Raw genomic sequence first — 19,667 nt, 5'->3', positions numbered from 1 at the left:
AGCCTGCAGGGCCTGCAGGGCCTGCGGGGAGGGGGGGGAGGGGGGCGCACCACGTGACCCCGGGGCCCGGGGCTGAGCCGACCCCGCCCCTCCGCCCGCCGCCGGGGGGCGCATGCGCAGCCCGGGTCAGTGATGGAGGAGAGAAGATGGCGGAAGCGGAGTGAGTGACTCGCTGGTGACTGATGTCGTAACCGGGGGGCGAGTGGGGCAGCGACACGTCCCCTCGGGGGGAAGCGCGGGGCTCCTCGGCGGGCAGTGCGGGGACACGGAGACGCTGGAGCTTCCTTGCCGTGCAGGGTCCCGCTCGGCCCGTGTCGGGGGAGGGGGGGGCGGAGGCCAACGGTGAGGGCGTCTGGCTCCCTCCGGGCGGGAGCGCCCCTGGCGCGGTCGGCTCCCGGGCCGCGGGGCCCCCGATCGCGGGGGGGTTCCGGGGGCCGAGCCCCCGAGGGGTCCCCCGGCGCTGTCATCCCCGCAGGTGGGCCCCGCGGGCAGCCTCGGCTCGGGCCGGGCACTGCCGGGCCTCCTTCCCGCCCCGGCGGACCCTGCCCCTCCCCCTCCCCTGCCCCTCCCCCTCCCCCTCCCTCCGGGGGGGGGGCCGAGACAGGGCAGCTCCCGCCTTCCCGCGGGAGGCGTGCAGGAGGTGCCCCCGCGCGGGCCTCGGGGCGCGGGGCGTGGGGGGCGCTGCCGCGGGGCCGGCGGGGCGGGGAAGGCCCGGGCAGGCCCGCATCCCCCCGGGAGTCCGGCCGCGGCGCGGATGCCCCCCGAGGGCCCGGTCCCTGCGCGGCGCCGTGGCGTGGCGGCATCCCTAGTCCGCCGCGCAAACTTCGAGGTTGCTGGGTAGGCCTCTCGTGCGCCGGGCTCTGCCCGCGGATCCTGCGGCCCGTACCACGCACCGACGGCCGAGTTGGCAGGACCGGGCCCGTGCGCCGGGGCTCCGGGATGCAGTGGGATGGTTTGGCCGGCTCTACCACCGATTGCGGACTCAGCGCCCGCAGCGTGGGTTCCACCTGGGTCTGTCTACCCAACAAACTTATCACAGGGGTTTTGAGTTTCGAGGACACGGTCGCGCAGAAGAGCCCTCTGTTTTTTTTTTTTTTTTTTTTAAAGATTTTATTTATTTATTCATGAGACACACACACACAGAGGCAGAGACACAGGCAGAGGGAGAAGCAGGCTCCATGCAGGGAAGCCCGATGCAGGATTCGATCCCGGGACCCCGGGGTCACGACCTAAGCCCAAGGCAGATGCTCAACGGCTGAGCCACCCAGGGGCCCCCAGAACAGCCCTCTAAAAAGACCGCAATTTTAAACTGGCTTTGTGCCTCTATCACTGCTACATGTTTCACAAGTGTCGTGACAGCCAGCAATTTGGTTAAAAAAAAAAAAAGTTTACCTTCTGTATCACTGAATCTGTATGATGTTGGACGGTTACCGTATGATGCTGTGATTTTGATGGTTGGAAGGCAGTTTGAAAAACTATTTTAAAAAAAAACCCCAGAGAAGCGTAAAGATGTGTGAGTCATTTACTAATCAAAAAAAATGAAGTCAGCCGTTTTCCCCCCCTCCATCGTTTCCCTTTCCCTTTTTCTTTTATTAAATGGAGATTTAAATATTTTTTTTTGATTCCTTGAAGAGCATATCAATACTATCTACATAAATGACGTAAAGAACAAAGAATATTCGTGCATTAAAGGATGCCATATGGGAATAGCATGTGTGTGCATACGCAATTAGTGCCAAATTCCTTGGTCTTTTCATAAAATTGAAAGTGTGGCGGTTACATTTCCTGTCAACGATGCTCATGTGCTGTGCGTTAGATTTTGTATCTCAGGAGAAAAGAAGGGTTAAGAAAGACAGGTAAAACCAGTGTATTATCAGGTGTGCTTTTCACCATCCTGGGGCGTTTCTAACACTATAGAAACTATTGTAGTTCTACTTTCTAACGATATTGAGGCCCTCGGAATTGACCTAAAATACAATGTTGTTTGAATTTATCCAAGTATATAGATTCAGTGTTAAGTGGAGGTTTATACTTCCAAAAGAATGAGGTGAGTTTGCAATACTTGAGGGGAAGGACTCAAAGTCTGGTACAGAAATGTACTTTATGAACTTTACTGTTAATTCATGAGGAAAGTGACATAATTATGCTGTTTTCAAAAGTTGGAGCAAGTCTTTGTGAAAAGAGATTTTTGTAAGGAAGTGGGAAAATTGTTGTCAGCTGTTTCTCTGATTTCCTGGAGTAATCTGCTTATAAGTATAACCAGAGTTATTAGATATAGTAAGGACAGTGTTGTAGACTAATTAGGGGAAAAGCCAGTGTGAATTAATACAAAATTACTATTTTTTTACTTTTTTTTTTTTTTTTTAATGTAAGCTTTACATCCAACGTTGGGCTTGAACTCACGGTGACTCTGAGACCAAGAGTTAATGTGTCCTACCAACTGAGCCAGCCGGGTGCCACTTAGAACCCCATGTTGGGTGTAGAAGTTACTTAAAAAATCTTAAAATTTTTTTAGATTTCCTTATTTAATCATAGAACATTCTTTTTAAAGATTTCATTTATTCATTAGAGAGAGAGAGAGGCGGAGACACAGGCAGAGGGAGAAGCAGGCTCCATGCAGGATCCTGATGTGGGACTCCAGGATCACGCCCTGGGCCAAAGGCAGGCAATAAACCGCTGAGCCACCCAGGAATTCCAATAGAACATATTTTTAAAGCAAAGTGCATATGGTAACCAGAGATAAGCTAATTATAATTAACACAAGTCCTTAGGCATCCTATTTTAATGTATAGATAAGAATTATTTTAACTTTTAATTAGTAGGTCAAAGAATGTAAAGAAATATTTCAAAGTACTCTGATGTTGCTTAAGTATTTTTAAGGTAGTTTAGTATTATTAACCTGTTATTATCTTTCAATAATGGAAAGATAAAAGTTTAGGCCGGGATATATTTAAGTTGCATATCCTGAATCATTTGAACATAAACTTAGTAGGTATTAACTATCCAATATGCTATATCATTGTGAAATACTTTTCCTTTTTAAGTGTTTATGGTGACTGTGTGTGATCTATGCTATTTTGTAAGGGTCTTAAAAATTTAGATTTGCTGATTATTTCTTCGAAATAATTAAATATTCTTTAAAGCCCATAAAATAATGTTTTGCCAATGCAGATCCTTTGTGTTATCTGACAGATTCAAGGACCACAATACAGCTATGGATAGCGAACCAAACCCTGGCACATCTTCTGTGTCGACAACAACCAGTAGCACTACCACCACCACCATCACCACTTCCTCCTCTCGAATGCAGCAACCGCAGATTTCTGTTTACAGTGGCTCAGACCGACATGCTGTACAGGTATTTCAGTTAGATTGAGGGGTAGGCTAAGACTTAGGATGTCATTACCTTTTTTCTCTTAAGCCAAATGAAGCTATTGTTTCATATCCTCAAATGAGTCACGTGATATTCTCTAAATGAATACAATAAGAATAGTAACATTTGAAGCAATCAAAAAGTTATTCCATGTTCTATTGAGAGGGCTTCTGTTTGTCAGCATGTGACTTATAAAACCGTATGTCAGGAAAATTATAATTGGAAGGTCTCTGTGCTGCTACAATGTGGAGACACTCAACCCTACAGCCTTAAGATGCAAAATGACTCTAGCTTCTGGGTTCTTTTGTATTTGAACCCAAAGTATTGACTTTGGAAGATCTATTCAGGTCTGTAGATTTCTTAAGAGGTTCATTTTAAACTCAAGTGGCCTAAGAACCTGAGTAGGAGGATTCATTTAAAGCTCTTAGGGACAAAGTGGGGCAGGGAATATTTAATGAGGAAAACTTTTAGGTCTGCACTTGGTTGAGAAAATTAAGTTTACTTGGTTAATCTTTATAATAGTGGAGGTTGAGATAGTATGGTATTGCATAAAAAGGGTATGGGCATTGCAGTCTGATATGCTCTTTGTTTGAATTCCGTTTTCTTTATCAATAGCTACGCAGTCTTGGCTGAGAGGCATGATCTCTTTGAGCATCAGGAAACTGTAAAATGTGGATGAGACTAACTAGTTCTTTAGTTATTATGAGGACTTTTTCAAAAGATTTTATTTATTTATTGGAGAGAGTGAGAGAGCATGAGCGTGAGCTGAAGCTAGGGGAGGGGTGGTGGAGGAGGGAGAGAGGAAATCCCAAACTGACTCCCTGCTGAGTTTGGAGCCAGTTTGGGAGGGTGGGGGCTCAGTCTCAGGACCCTGAGATCAGAACCTGAGCCAAAACCAAGAGTCAGACGCTTAATCGACTGAGCCACCCAGGTGTACCAGTTATGAGGATTAAAGGAAGTGTTAGAACTCTGTGGGGCACATTATATGTGCTCAGTCAATAATAATAGCTAATGTTTGTTGAACAGTTGCCGTGGGCCAAACATTTGATAATCCATTTACATGGATTATCCCTTTTACTCCTCACCACACCTCTATGAAATAGATACTGTTATTATCTCCATTTTACAGGTGGGAAAACTGATGTTTTAATTTTTTATTTATTTATGATAGTCACAGAGAGGGAGAGAGAGGCAGAGACACAGGCGGAGGGAGAAGCAGGCTCCATGCACCGGGAGCCCGATGTGGGACTCGATCCCGGGTCTCCAGGATCGCGCCCTGGGCCAAAGGCAGGGGCCAAACCGCTGCGCGACCCAGGGATCCCCGAAACCTGATGTTTTAAACAGGGTAAATAGGGACACCTGGGTAGCTCAGTGGTTGAGCATCTGCCTTCAGCTCCGGGCATGATCCTGGGGTCCTGGGATCAAGTCCCACATCGGGCTCCCCATGGGGAGCCTGCTTCTCCCTCTGCCTATGTCTCCATGTGTCTCTCACAAATAAACAAAATCTTAAAAAAAAAATAGATTAAATAACTTTTCCTAAATTCTCATAGCTAGTAGATTATCTGGTTTTAGAGTTGTGCCTTTAGCCACTCTTTTTTCCATTATACCTGCTTACTCTCTCTGCGATCTCCATAACTTCATTCTGCCCTGAAAATAACTTACTTGTTTGCAAAATAGTCCTCTCTCCACTCCATTTTTCTAGATTGGATATCCCAGTATAATGGCTATTGTTAGGATTCTTTTTTTTTTTTTAAGATTTTATTTATTTATTCATGAGAGACACACAGAGACAGGCAGAGGGAGAAGCAGGTTCCATGCTGGGAGCTGGACGTGGGACTCGATCCCAGGACTCCAGGATCATGCCATGGGCTGAAGGCAGGTGCTAAACCGCTGAGCCACCCAGGGATCCCTATTCTTAGGATTCTGAAGTTACCATAGGGTGGAATCAGAATTCTTGGAGACTGAGTCAATTCAGCAGAAGTTCAAACGGGAATGTGGAATGTGTTTTAAAAAATTCTTCACCTTTCTTTGAGGCAAGGGATATAGAAAAGAGTATCTAGATCTTTGAGCATGCAAATGATGTGGTATTTTTATTTTATTTATTTTTTTAAAGATTTTATTTATTTATTCATGAGAGAGAGAGAGAGAGAGAGGCACAGAGACACAGGCAGAGGGAGAAGCAGGCTCCATGCAGGGAGCCCGATGTGGGACTCGATCCTGGGTCTCCAGGATCACGCCTTTGCCTGAAGGTGGTGCTAAACTGCTGAGCCACCAGGGCTGCCCAATGTTCCATTTTTGATCTCTAGTTTTTACCTGAGCTAGATGTGTTAATAAAAAATAAAGTGTTCCTGGAGATGTATAGATATACATGTTTCTCACAAATAGCAATTATACTAGTTCTTATGAAATCATATAATTGCTTCTCCTAAAATGCCATCAAATCAATATTCATTGAATTACCCAAGGAGTTCTTTAATACCTTCCAGCATTCTTGTTCAATCCTGTGAATTCTCTTTGCCCTCTTTGTTTATTTAGAGAAATAATACAAGAACAGTGTGTTGTGCCTTTAACTTGTATGTAAAGAGTCTCTCTCCATGAGTGTATCATTGAAATGTTATGAAAGACCGCACTGACAATAGAAAAATGATTATACTCTGACAAAAATGTGTCAAATAGGGATCCCTGGGTGGCTCAGCGGTTTAGCACCTGCCTTTGGCCCAGGGCGCCATCCTGGAGACCCGGGATCGAATTCCACGTCAGGCCCCCCGTGCATGGAGCCTGCTTCTCCCTTTGCCTGTGTCTCTGTCTCTGTCTCTCTCTGACTATCATAAATTTAAAAAAAAAAAAAAAGTGTCAAATAGATTATTCATTTGTTATTTCAGTTTGATTTTAGTTTTGTTATGGAATTTATTTTTTTTTTAATTTTTTTATTTATTTATGATAGTCACACAGAGAGAGAGAGAGAGAGAGAGAGAGGCAGAGACACAGGCAGAGGGAGAAGCAGGCTCCGTGCACCGGGAGCCCGACGTGGGATTCGATCCCGGGTCTCCAGGATCGCGCCCTGGGCCAAAGGCAGGCGCTAAACCGCTGCGCCACCCAGGGATCCCCTGTTATGGAATTTAAAGAACATATATAGGTTTACCTGACCAAGAAGACATATTGTTATAATTCTGTATCACTTAATGCTGTTTTATAGTCTCCTGTAAGTAGGAGTCAAAAGCCTATTTTGATTTTGTGACAGGAATCTCTAGCAGGTTTAGCAATCTACAGTTGGAGAGATATGAATATACGAAAGTAAACACAAGGAAATATGTTTTCTTGGAATTTGTATAAAGAGATTCATTGCTTTGAGTTCATGGTGTCCTGACTCAGACCTCAAGCTGTAGGATTATGGCTCTATTACCCCCTTTAGCTCTGAAAACTCTGTAGTTTGATGCTGAGATTAGGGTTCTGTGCTGTTTCAGGGTCACTGTGGGCATGATGTGACTTTGGGATGTGGTTGCAGAGGACTGGCTTAGTCTGATTTATGGGTTTGGACAGATAAAGGATTTTTCTCTGTTTTTGGAATACTTGATTTTTTGTTTTAAGGATTTTATTTATTCATTCATGAGAGACAGAGAGAAAGACAGAGACATAGGCAAAGGGAGAAGCAGGCTCCCTGCGGGGACACTGATATGGGACTCGATCCTGGGTCCCGAGATTATGCCCTGAGCTGAAGGCAGACGCTCAACCACTGAGCCACCCACGCATCCCATACTTGACTTTTCTATGTTTATCTATTTATGAAGTTTCGGGCTTATATTTTATATTTTGCCAATAAATATTCACAGTAATTAACACTTTTTCAGGAATTTTTTTAGAATAGTTTTATTCTATGTTGAAAGGAATCTGACATTTAAAAAACATTTTAAGAAGTAATTATTTAATAATTTAAAACATGAAATAATTTGAAACATGAAATAATTATGATTATTAATATTATACTAGTAGATTTTTTTCAGACATTTAAAGAATAGTACAAATGCGAAGGTAAAAAGCTGGGGCATCTGGGTGGCTCATGCAGTTAAGCGGCTGCCTTTAGCTCAGGTCATGATCCCAGGGTCCTGGGATCGAACCCCACTTGGGGAGTCTGCTTCCCCCTCTCCCTCTGCTGATCTCTCTGCTTGTGGTCTCCTGCTCTCTCTCAAATAAATAAAATCTTAAAAAAAAAAAAACGAGAAGGTAAAAAGCACCTCGAATCTAGTTATCTATTGGTAGTCTTTTAATGTTTTTCTGTATTTTCTTTCAAATACGTTTTAATATAAGATGGTATCTTACTTTATACACTTTAGTAATCTGCTTTTTTCACCTAATGATAGATTAGAGAATTTCTGTCATTGTTGATAAATATAGCTATTTCTGTATTCTCCTAGGTGCATGTGGCTATTTATATTAAAATTTAGTAAAATTAAAAACTGATTATCTTAGTTCCATTAGCTGCATTTTACGTTTGTAAGTCCTCAAGAGATAATGTGACTAGTAGCTGTTATATTGGGCAGCATTGATATACATTATTATTTTTTAAATTTTTGAGGGAGTGAGAGAGTTTGGGGGGTGGAGAGAGGGAGAGAGAATCTTAACAGGCTCTGTGCCCAGTGTAGAGCTTGATGTGGAGCTTGATCTCGTGACCCTGAGATCATGACCTGAGTGGAAACCAGGAGCCAGACCCTCAACCAGTTGAGCCACCTGGGTGCTCTACGTTACTATTTGTAATGGCTGTAGGGTTATGCGTATTCCTCTCTACACCCAGGCCCCAAATTCTATTAAGTTTTATCTAAAAAGTTAAACCAATTTACATTCTTACTAACACTGTAGGAGTTTCTGTTTCCCCATTTTGTGGTAATATTCTTCTCAATCTTTATTCATCTGAAAGTTGGAAAATAGAATCTTGTTTTAATTTGTAATTTTTTTTTAAGATTTTATTTATTTATTTGACAGAGAACACAAGCAGGGGGAGGGGAAGAGGTAGAGAGAAGCAGGCTCTCCTCTGTGCAGGGAGCCTGATGTGGGGCTCCATCCTAGGACCCCAAGATCATGACCTGAGCTGAAGGCAGACTCTCAACCCACTGAGACACCCAGGAACCCCTTAATTTGTAAATTTTGACTACTAATGAGATTGAAGATCTTTTCAAGTCTTATTTGGCTCTTTATTTCTTTTGTGAATTGCCTCTTCTGGGTGTTTTTAATTTGTATAGATTAGTGAATCTTAGTGATATGTAACTGGAGAGAACTATAAACGACATTGAATATTAAAGTAGTGAAATTTTATTTATTTTTTAGTGAAATTTTAAATTGACAGTTTTTTTATACTTTATTTTATGGTTAAGGTTAATGTTAAGATCATAGTTTGACCTTGATTCAATCGACTCATCACAGGTAATTCAACAGGCCTTGCATCGCCCCCCGAGCTCAGCTGCTCAGTACCTTCAGCAAATGTATGCAGCTCAGCAGCAACACTTGATGCTGCACACAGCAGCTCTTCAGCAGCAGCACTTAAGCAGCTCCCAGCTTCAGAGCCTTGCTGCTGTTCAGGTGAGACTTAAATAAATTAAGAATTTATGAGGCTAAAGTTGACATAAAATTGACACTTGCAGATAATTACTGAAAATAAATATGTTGGGTGTATTATTTCAGAATTCTCAAATGTCCTGTGATTATTTTTTCTTAAAGAAATTAATAGATGGCCAAATAGAAGCTAATTAAAACAAATGTGGATATATTTTATATGGTACTCTGTTACTAGCTTTTATCTCACTACTTTTTATCTGCATTGCAGAAATACTAGTGTCATGGTTTTAATGTGTAAAATTGTTTTTTTTTTTTTAAGATTTTATTTATTTATTCATGAGAGACACACAGAGAGAGAGGGGCAGAGGGAGAAGCAGACTCCATGAAGGGAGCCTGATGTGGGACTTGATCCCTGGACTCCAGGATCACACCCTGGGCTGAAGGCAGACACTAAACCGCTGAGCCACCCAGGGATCCCATACTGTATAAAATTCTAGGTACAACAGTGAATACTTGGGGTTGCATGAATTGTATTTACATTTCAATGAAAAAAGTTTTTTTTTTAATGTAAGTAATTTGCATTCATTAAAAAGAAGTGAAGGTATTCCTTTTCCTGACTCACTAGTATTTTTCATTCTTCAGAGTTGGCCACTTTAGCAGATGGCCACTGTTTAATATTGTATGCTTTCTAATATCCATGCATACTGTTCCTACTGATAACAGGATAATTTTATGATTATTTATTTAAAAAAGATTTTCATTATTATTATACTGTTTATTTAAATAAAACCATATATGAGATTTAATCTTAAATCTTATTAGAGGAGGATCTCAATTGATTATATCTGAAAAAGAGTTATTTCTGTTAGAAACACATCCCCAGCTGTTGCTTCTTCTTCGTAGTGTAATTTTAAATAACCTTGGGTTCATGATACAAGTTAGGAAACTGAAACCCAGTGGCACTTGATGTAGCTCCAATTTCTTTTTCATAATGTTGGAGTAGTGGTTCCACTTCATAGAAGACAGAGCTGCAGAGTAAAACTGACAATGAATGCAGCTATTAAAATAAGGTTAGCCTTTGGGTCCTCTGTTTTTGTCAGTCATCTTTTTCTTTTCTTCTTAATTTGTTTGGCCAAAGCTTAATCTATATTGACTGTGAAATGAATTGGTTCATAACCTAGATGTTTTTTTTTTTTTTCTCTGTAACCTAGATGTTTTGATTTTTTATTGTGGTTTTGTGGTATCCTGGTACCAGAAAGTTTTTAACTTCAGATTTTTATAGACCTATTATAAGATCTTATTATTTTAGGCAAGTTTGTCCAGTGGAAGACCATCTACATCTCCCACAGGAAGTGTCACACAACAGTCAAGTATGTCCCAGACATCTGTAAGTGCCCTAAATTTTTTCCTGGATCTAAAAATTTTAATAACTATTTTCCAAAAGTAAACTGTTACTATTTGTAAGGTTGCTATTGTGTATTTGTTGATTGCTACATAACTAACAAGTGCCTAGAAATAGGAATGGTAAGTTTTAAGAATTCAGAACTATGTTAAGCTTCTGAAAATCTGAGTCTTAAAAAAAATGTTTTTGTATTATTTCTTATACATGTTTCCCACTGATTTTGTTTAGATCTTCTGTGGTTCAAATTGATTGAAGTTTTTGTGTGTATTGAAAGCCTGAAATATATAATGCAAGGGGTATTAGGCCATTTACAGTGATACATAAAGAAAATCAATCCTTGGTAGACATCTAAATGTTTCTAGTTTTTTCTGGGCACCTCACATTTTAGAAATTAATACTTTTCAGGTTATGCTTGCTTATCTTGATCAAATTTATAAGTATTCATTCAAGATAATGTAATTTATTTTGAGAAAGGAGTAAATCTGATTTGCTATATTACACATATGTACTGGGAAATTTTGCAAAATTTCCCAGTTAAAAGAAATTTATAGGCATGGTAATACTTGCTTAACTTTTAATTTTGATATAATTTCAAATTGCAAGAATAATAAACATTTCTGTATATTCTTTACTCAGATTCACCAGTTGTTAGCATTTGGCTCATTGCTTTATAATTCTTCCTTTCTCTCTACATATACACATATAGACATTTCTTTTTCTGAACCATTTGCAGGTAAGTTGAGACATGTTCCTTTACTTCTAAATACTTTGGTATGTATTTTCTAGGAATAAAGTCCTTCTTTTAGAGCAACATGAAAATGATCAGATTCAGGAAATTTTACATTGATTCAGTATAATCTGTATTCACATTTCATTAGTTCCAGATTTCTGTACCTCATCACTATAGATGTTACAGACTGGATAATTCTTTATTGTGGGGGGAGGCTATCATGTGCATTATAGGATGCTTCTTAGCACCCTAGCATCTATCCACTATATACTACTGGGCTGTGGCCCTCCTCCTTGCCAGTGTGACAACCAAAAATGTCTCTAGATCCTAGCAAATGTTTCCTGGAGGGCAAAACTGCCCCTGGTTGAGAGCCATTAAGTTAACCTAATAATATCCTTACTGGCTATTTTTTCCTGATTCAGTAGGATAATACTTTGATACTTTGTAAAATTGACTTCATTGGAGTTTAGTTTGTAGATTGCTAAGGAAATGAAGATAAACTTTTGCTATATTTCTTTAGTTAGGGATGTCGTCCTTACTGTCTGAGTACATATATTGGAGCATATGGTAATTTTTCTGGCTATTGATCTGACATTTTTTAAAGAGAGAGCTAAAGAAAGGTGAGGGAGGGGCAGAAGGAGAGGGGAAGAGAGACTCTTAAGCAGGCTCCATGCCCAGTGCAGAGCCTGTTGTGGGGCTCTATCTCACAACCCTGAGATCATGATCTGAGCCAAAATCAAGAGTTGGATGCTTAACCAACTGAGCCATGACATTTTTAACTAAAAAATTCTATTCTTTCTTAGCATGGAAGTATCCTGGAACAAGAATAAAATTAGTTGAAAAAAAGAAATTATTTATGACTTTAAAATGTTAGACTGAAGAAGATGAAAAATTTAAGTCTCTCTCTCCCTCTTCTTCTGCCTGTCCCCCATATTTCTCTCTCATTGAATTATAATTAATACTGTAATTATGGTTATTGATGTTATGTATGTCTTTAATACGTTAGTAGCTAAGGAAAGCACTGATAAACATTTGTGGTCTGGTTAAATAACCTATAGACAATTTTTTTATTCTATGAAATATTGGAATAATACTAGGATGTATATGTATAAAGAGATGTTTTTGAATTTTTTCAAATTATTAAAAGGTATCCTTTTAAACTCTTTTTCTCTCATTATGATTTTATGTATGTGACTTTCACAGAAGTTACAATTCCAGTGATTGTGCTTACTTTTTTATAACAGTGTTAGTGCTGCTTGCCATAAACCAGGCAGCCTTGTATGTTCAGGTATGCCAGAACCCATGACTGGTTGGCGGGGGGGAAAGAAGTAAGCAGGGAGAACAGATGTCCAGGAGGAAAAAAAATAAAAATGAGTAATGCGTTGCATTTGTTTCATTTTCTATTCCCAGCTGAATAATAGCTCAAGTGAGTTGACTAATTGTCCAAATTATGGTACTCAAGGTAGCTTTACTAAATACAGGTCATTCTCCAAAAGAGAGGCAGAACATGGTAGTAGGAATCTCTAGATAATTATATTAATGACCCATGTCAGGTTGGCAGGCTGGTGGTTTTCAGAGTTTTGGTTATTTCAAGATAGGGTTCCCGAGTAACAGTGAAAGCCCATAGAGAAGGGCCTAGCCTCCAGTAGATAAAAGGGCTAGAAGGTAGATTGTTAAGTCATCAGTCAGACTTGGATTTAGAGTAGGAGTGGGATAAGGGGACATGGAATATTATTGAACAGTGGAGTCAGAAGTCCCATCATTACAACCTGGGGAAACTGGAGAAGGCTATTGTTAATTGAATATTTGGTGAAGAGTAAGTGTCAGCATCCTCCTCTTTACTCTCATTAAAACAGATCAATTCTAGAAAGCAATCAGTAGTGAGAATGGTGATTTTATGATTGTTTGGCTCTAAAACTAATTGGGACTGAGTGTTTGTGTTGATGTCTTTATATTTTAACAGGACTTAGATTTAGTTATGTTTGATTTATCAAGATGAAATCTAAGCCAATTAGAGAAAAAAGCATCATCAAAGTTAAAAAACACAGAATGGTTGAAAATGTATTGTACCTTGTTAGGTCAGCCAGCTTATATTTGTGAAATAACAAGGGCTCTTTTCTAATGGTGAGATATACAATGAGAATTCACAAAAGACTTGCTTTGGTAATTCTTAAAAGAAAGACTATTTCTGGCTTTTAAAGATATGAAAATGTACTTACCATATTAGTAATGAAGAAATGTATGTAAAATAATAGTGACATCTCTCAAATTAGAAAACTAGGAAAAGCATTAAGCCATTACCCGTTGTTGGTAAGGATGTGAGAAAGTAGATAAACTCATGCACTTATTAGTGGGAATGTATTTGGTACAACTTTTCTGGAGGATTATTTGACAATGTGTATGAAAATATTTAAACTCTGCATTCGCTTTAACTTACCACTGTTATTTTTGGTGATGTCATTTAGTAAAAATGACAGATAATTATGATAGATAATCATGCAAAAATGACATAATTATGTAAATATGCAGTTTATAATAGTGAAAATGGTAAACAATAAAAATAAGTGGCATTAATCAAATATTAAATTATAGTTAATCCATACAGTGAAATACTACAGCTAATAAATGCTGTATGTGTGTATACAGAGAAACTTAGATTTTCATTAGGTATTAGGTCAAAAAAGTAAAAATGTATAGTGTGATCTCATTAGGTTATTAAATTTAGGTTATTCTATTTTTTCAGTTCTAAGGTTTCCATTTGGTTCTTATTTATATCTTCTATTTGCTGAGAGATTTTGCTTTTTCCAGGTGGACTCATGTTGCTTGTTCAAAACATTTTTATGATGACTGCTTTAAAATCTGTCAGAATCATAACATCTTTTTCATTTTGGTGTTGGCATGTACTTATTGATTGTCTTTTTTTTATTCAGCTCATGTCTTTCTGGTTCTTGGTATGAATAACTTTTGATTGAAACCTCAACATTTTGAGTATTATGAGACTGGATCATATTTAAATTGTTTTTTGACTGGCTTCTTAAAGGGAATGTGTACCAACTCCTTAATATCATCTGAGGGTAGAAGTCTGGGTTATCCATTTAGTCTCCATTGACACCTGAGAGGGTGCTTTCGGTGCACCCTCAACCATAGTTGCTAAACGGAGGAGAGAGTTCTGGTTCCTCACTAGACCTCTATATAGATGCCTCCCTGGCTGGAGGTGGTGGGGGAGGGAATAAGAGTGCCATGTTATGGCTCCCCACATGATCTCCACTGATTCTACAGGGATGGGGTGAGTTTGTGGTGGTAGTCTATTCCTGTATGGCTAGGATGAAAGTCCTGGCTCTCTACCTCGCCTTCTCTGATGCTTATCCATTGGAGGGATTAGGGGAACTGGGGGTGTCTCATTACAGCCTGGTGTAGGTAGAAACCTTTGCTCGTGTAGGTGGGGCCACAATGTTCTCTGTGTTTGGCTGGAGTAGAGCAGTTGTCTAAAAGTTTTCTATGTTGCTAGGTAGTCCCTTTCTTGCTCCTTTGGCTAGAAAGAGTAGGCTTCTTTTGGGGCTCTTTTTGTTTGTTTGCACCCATTTGTGTTTCTGGGTTACAGACTTTTTCCGCTGTAAGTTTGGCTTAGCTAAGACAAAAGGAAAACGCAGAGGGCTCACAACCACATGATTCTATGGGTTCTGAGGTCACTAGCCAGTCTCCTTTTCTCTACCTTTCAGGAACTTCCTATGCTTATTTTATATGTAACATCCAGGGATTTTAGTTGTATTTAGGGTAAGGAATAGGGAAAAGTACAAGTGTTCCATCTTTCTGGATACAGAATTCCTGTCATTTAACTTACTTTTTAAGAAATTATATCTATATATCTGCCTGATTATTCAGGAAGAAAATCTGTAATATACAACAAATTGTTAAATGGTGGTTATCTTTGAGGAAGTAAGTTAAAGAGCTTTATTTTGTTAATTTTTATATTGCCTAAATAAAACACAAATATACTCTTGTTGTCTAAGGGACAGGCATTACCAATGTGTAGAGTAAAAAGGACATCTCTTTTTCAGTAATCTCTTTGCCATGAAAAAAGTTTTGTGTGAAGCTTTCCTATTTTATTATTCTGTGTTTCTATACATAAATGTAAGTAGATAGGCCTGTGGCTAATTTTATTTGTTTTAATGCAAGTGAAGTGCCATCATTCTCTAGATACTTTTGCTTCATTCGGCATTTTCAGCTGGAAAGGATTATGTAGCTGAAATTGCAATCATAAGTCTCTAAATGACTCAAGAGCTGTTTGTATCTCATTCCCTTTCTCTTTCTTTGTTATTTTTTGGTTGCAGAATCTACATTAATCCCAGATGTTTTGACTTTAATTCACTGTACTATTTAGTCTAAAAGAGAAAAAATCTTGTTTATGATAGCTTTCTAGTTATGGTACTAGACAAAATGAGCTTTTGAAGCCTGGTTAGTTTCATGATTTTTTTTTTATTCATACATTCACTCATTCATACAACAAATATTTATTGAACATTTAATATGTGCCAAAAGCCTTTAGGTGCTGGGAACACAGCAACACAACAGACAGACTCTCTGTTATAGTGGAGGTAGGGATAGACAGATGGTAAACTGTTATATAATATGTCAGATGGTGAATGCTATACAGAAGAATAAAGCAAGAAAAGAGAATGGGATGAGGGAATTTGCTATTTTAACTAGGATGGTCAGGGAAGACATTGCTAATAAAGGGTAAGGGAGGCAAACATGCTCAAGGAACAGAAAGGAGGGCATTGTGGCTGCAATAGAATGAGAGAATGAGAGTATGTTTAGAGATGACATTAGAGAGGTAATTGTAATCTAATCATGAGATTATAAACTCTTATTTGAGTTGGGAAGCTATTAGAGAGCTATTTCAGTAGGGAAGCCACATGATCTCAGGTTTTAACTTAGATTGTAGAGGGCAAAGATAGAAGCAGAGAGACCAGTTAAATAGTTCTTGTAGTAATACAAGAGAGATTGGTGACTTGCTCCATGATGGTGACAGTAGCTGTGGTGAAAAGTGGTTGGCCAGATTCTAGATACCTTTTTTCACCAGTATTTTATTATAGAAATTTGCATATGTTTTAAAAGTAGAGCTAATAGGATATGCTGATGGATTGAATAAAAGATGTGAGGAAAAGTGAAGAGTCCAGCATAATTGTAGTATTTGGCCTGAACATCTAGAAGGACCTGACAAAACAAGGTGTTAGAGAAGAAAATCAGGAGTTCGGTTTTAGACTTTGAGTTTGTGGTGGATGTTGAATAAACATTGAATACATGAGTTCATGTGGAGGTCTGGTGATTAGTGATGTCTTGTGCATCTCATTGAAAATTCAAGTCACAAAAAAAGAGTACATGATGATTTTACTACCAATTCTGGGTTATAAAAGATTGGTAGCTTGGAAGAGGTGAGGGCCATGGGTTCTAATCTTCATTATCTGACTGGTGGCATAACTTAGGGCAAGTCAGTTAGCCTCCTTAGTCATTTATACCTCAGTTTTCTTCTGTGTAAAATTAAATTGTCTAATTATGTGTTTTTATTACTGTTTTCATCCAGATAACCCTGGGTCAATCTCAAACAGAAGGTTCAGTAAAAGGGTGTTACATACTGAATTGCATCTCCCCAAAGTTTGTGTGTTGAAGCCCTAACCCCCATGTGACTGTATTAGAAATTTTGCTATTGCAAGTAAGCCTGCATTGGATATGCTGTTGTAATTCTTTGTATACATATCTAGTTATTTGTTTTTTAAAAATTTCTTAGTAGTACACTTACTGGGCCAGTGAGATGGTTTTTAGATCAAGAACTCTAAAAATGTTTACTTTTCTCTAAAAATGTCTAAGATCAATCACATATCAAATGAACCCATTTAAAGTTTTTTTTTCTGAGAGAAGAGTACTTGCTTATAACCAGTCATTCTCAGTGATCTATTGCTAATGTCCTCATCCTCTTACCTAGTTTAGGAGGTACTTTAATCAAGCATTTAAAAAAATGTAATTTCAAATGATTAAATTTAGAACTTTATTCCAAAAGTTGGTATTACCTTAAAATAAAACTGGCCTGAGTATCTGTATGGTCATGAGCAGCTTTACTGCATTCTTGTAAAATATTCCGATCGTACAGAAAAATTGAGAAAGTGTTAAGTCCTTGTCAGCCATCTTTCAGTTCTCTTCAGTACGCTGACTCCTCAGTTTGCTGGATATCCCTCCATATCTTTACCTATGCATTATGGACATATATAGCATAGAGAAATGTGTGTTAACAGTCATTTTTTTATATATATACTGGAAACAGTATTCTGCATTTTGGTTTTTTGCACCTGACAGACTTGAGATCTATGTTAGCACACACAGCTCAGTCTCGCTCACTTAAGCTGTTGCATAATGTTGCACAGCATGGATGCACTTTATTTTATGTAACCAGCCCCATTGCTGAACATTTTAAGTTACTTCCAATATTTTAATTGTTTCAGCTTTGCAACTTTTTTAAGACATCCAAGTCTGAAAGCCAGTGGGAGATTATGAGGTTTCTTATTTGTTTCGCTGTTGTGTTTATAGTCTGTATAGCAAATAGTAGAAATAATGGTTTTCTATAATTAATAAGCTTTACATTTTATTTCATATTGTTCTTGAAAGTGTGTAGTCTCTTAAAGGAAATCCTTCATGGGTAGATATTATTATTTGAAATTTTAATATAACATTTTACACTTTTAGATACTTGAATTACGTATAAATCCCCACTGAATGATGAGGCAAGAAAATGCATACAGTGCTTTAAAGTGGTAAAAACAAAACAATGTACTAAACATAAAAAAAAAAAAAAAAAAAAAAGAAGGAAATAGCGGGATGCCTGGGTGGCTCAGCAGTTGAGTGTATGCCTTTGGCTCAGGGCGTGATCCCAGGATCCCGGATAGAGTTCTGCATCCAGCTTCCTGCAGGGAGCCTGCTTTTCCCTCTGCCTATGTCTCTGCTTCTCTTTCTGTGTGTCTCTCACACAGAATAAATAAATAAAATCTTTATTTTATAAAATCTTTATTTTATTTTTAAAAAATATTTTATTTATTTATTCATGAGAGACATAGAGAGAGAGGCATGCAGAGACACAGGTAGAGGGAGAAGCAGGCTCCATGCAGGGAGCCCGACATGGGACTTGATCCTGGGTCTCCAGGATCCCACCCTGGGCCGAACGCAGCGCTAAACCGCTAAGCCACTGGGGCTGCCTAAATAAAATCTTAAAAAAAAAAAAAAAAAGGAAACACATTCCCTCTTGGATTCTTTTTTTTTTTTATTTATTTATTCATGAAAGGCTCAGAGAAAGAGGTAGAGACATAGCAGAGGGAGAAGTGGCTCCACGCGGGGAGCCTCTGTGATTCCTAATACTTACACAGAAGAGACAAAAATAGGAAGGAAGGAAAGGAAGGAAGAAAAGAAAGAAAAAAAGAAAAAGAATGAATACACGTTATCCCAAATTTTACCCCTAGCAGGCATTATTCACCTTTGCATTTTGGTGGCTGTTCTTCCAGAGTGGTGTGTGTGTATGCCTATATATCTATATCAAATTTAATCATATCAGTTGTATAAGTATGCATTATTGTGTGTATATACAATGTATTTGTTTTTCTGTGTTTTTCACATGATACCTACATTTGCATGAACACATTTTTCTGTAATTATGTAAGTGGGATTATACAGTATATGTTATTCTGTAGTTTTTTTTCATTCAGAAATGGGTCATAAAGATATTTCCATGTCATTGAATAATACAGGTATACATTATCCTTTTAATATCTCTATGCTGTGCTTCTGTAGGTATTCCTGATTGATCAGTCAGATGGCAGCAGTGGTTCTCAAATGGGCTTTGGCTTAGGGAGTACTCTGGGCCAGAAACCCTTTGTAACCTCGATTTGGAGGGACACCAAGATGTGGTTGTGAGTTGAATGGCTTTTTTTGGTAGATGTGGTTTTCTCTGGTGACTCTTGAAATTAGTGCTTCCAGTTGGGGAGAAAGCTCCTAGTAATAAGAGTTCCTTTATGGAGTATGGGGCTTGAGGTATGAGGTGGCAAGATTGGCTATGAAGTGAAAAGGAATTAGCAATGTTGGGATGGAATTGATAGAGAATATAATGCAAACAGTTAAGGGCACTGGTTCAGGCAGTACAGTAAAGCAGAAAATAGAATAGAGGAGAGCCTTATCAGTTGTGGAAAGGAAGGGAAGTTTTTTTTTTAGGTAGGCCAGTTGTGGAGATGGACTTCTTGCAGAGATATAAATGCCATCATTCATGGGTTAAGCATTTGTGAGTAGACACTGCCTGAAATGTTACTTCCTATATGGAACTTAAAAATAAACATGGTAATGGTTTTTTGATCTCACAACCTAGACAAAATGGGATGCAGGTGGTTAGGAAGTTACTATTTCTGTTTCTTCCTTTTTTTCTTTTTTAAGAAAAAAGCATTCTGTTTGTACCTTGTGTGCTGCTTCCTTAAAGAGCACTCTCAAAAGAAAAAAAAAAAAAAAAGCCTCTCAGGCATTTTATCTACCAGCTAGTCATTTTTTTAAAAGACTTTTATTGTATTTCTGTTTAAAGACTGTGT

General features: G+C 38.9%; 1 protein-coding gene across 8 annotated transcripts in view; it reads left to right on the top strand.

The window, feature by feature from the left end:
* The first annotated feature begins 73 nt into the window (after positions 1–73).
* Positions 74–19,667, top strand: part of PHC3 (polyhomeotic homolog 3) — an 87,151-nt gene continuing 67,557 nt past the window's right edge. For all 8 annotated transcript variants that reach the window (XR_007408316.1, XR_007408314.1, XR_007408313.1 and 5 more), the window contains exons 1-4: positions 74–160; positions 3,193–3,358; positions 8,789–8,944; positions 10,230–10,307. Coding sequence is in view for 4 of the 8 variants with exons in the window: in XM_049105839.1 (XP_048961796.1) it covers positions 147–160; positions 3,193–3,358; positions 8,789–8,944; positions 10,230–10,307 (414 nt within the window). In the remaining 4 variants the exon portion in view is untranslated. The remainder of the gene's footprint in view (positions 161–3,192; positions 3,359–8,788; positions 8,945–10,229; positions 10,308–19,667) is intronic.

Source organism: Canis lupus, chromosome 34 (assembly GCF_003254725.2).
Source record: "Canis lupus dingo isolate Sandy chromosome 34, ASM325472v2, whole genome shotgun sequence".
NCBI lineage: Eukaryota > Metazoa > Chordata > Mammalia > Carnivora > Canidae > Canis > Canis lupus.
The sequence above is the reverse complement of the archived record's forward strand: the minus strand, read 5'-3'. Positions and strand labels throughout refer to the sequence as shown.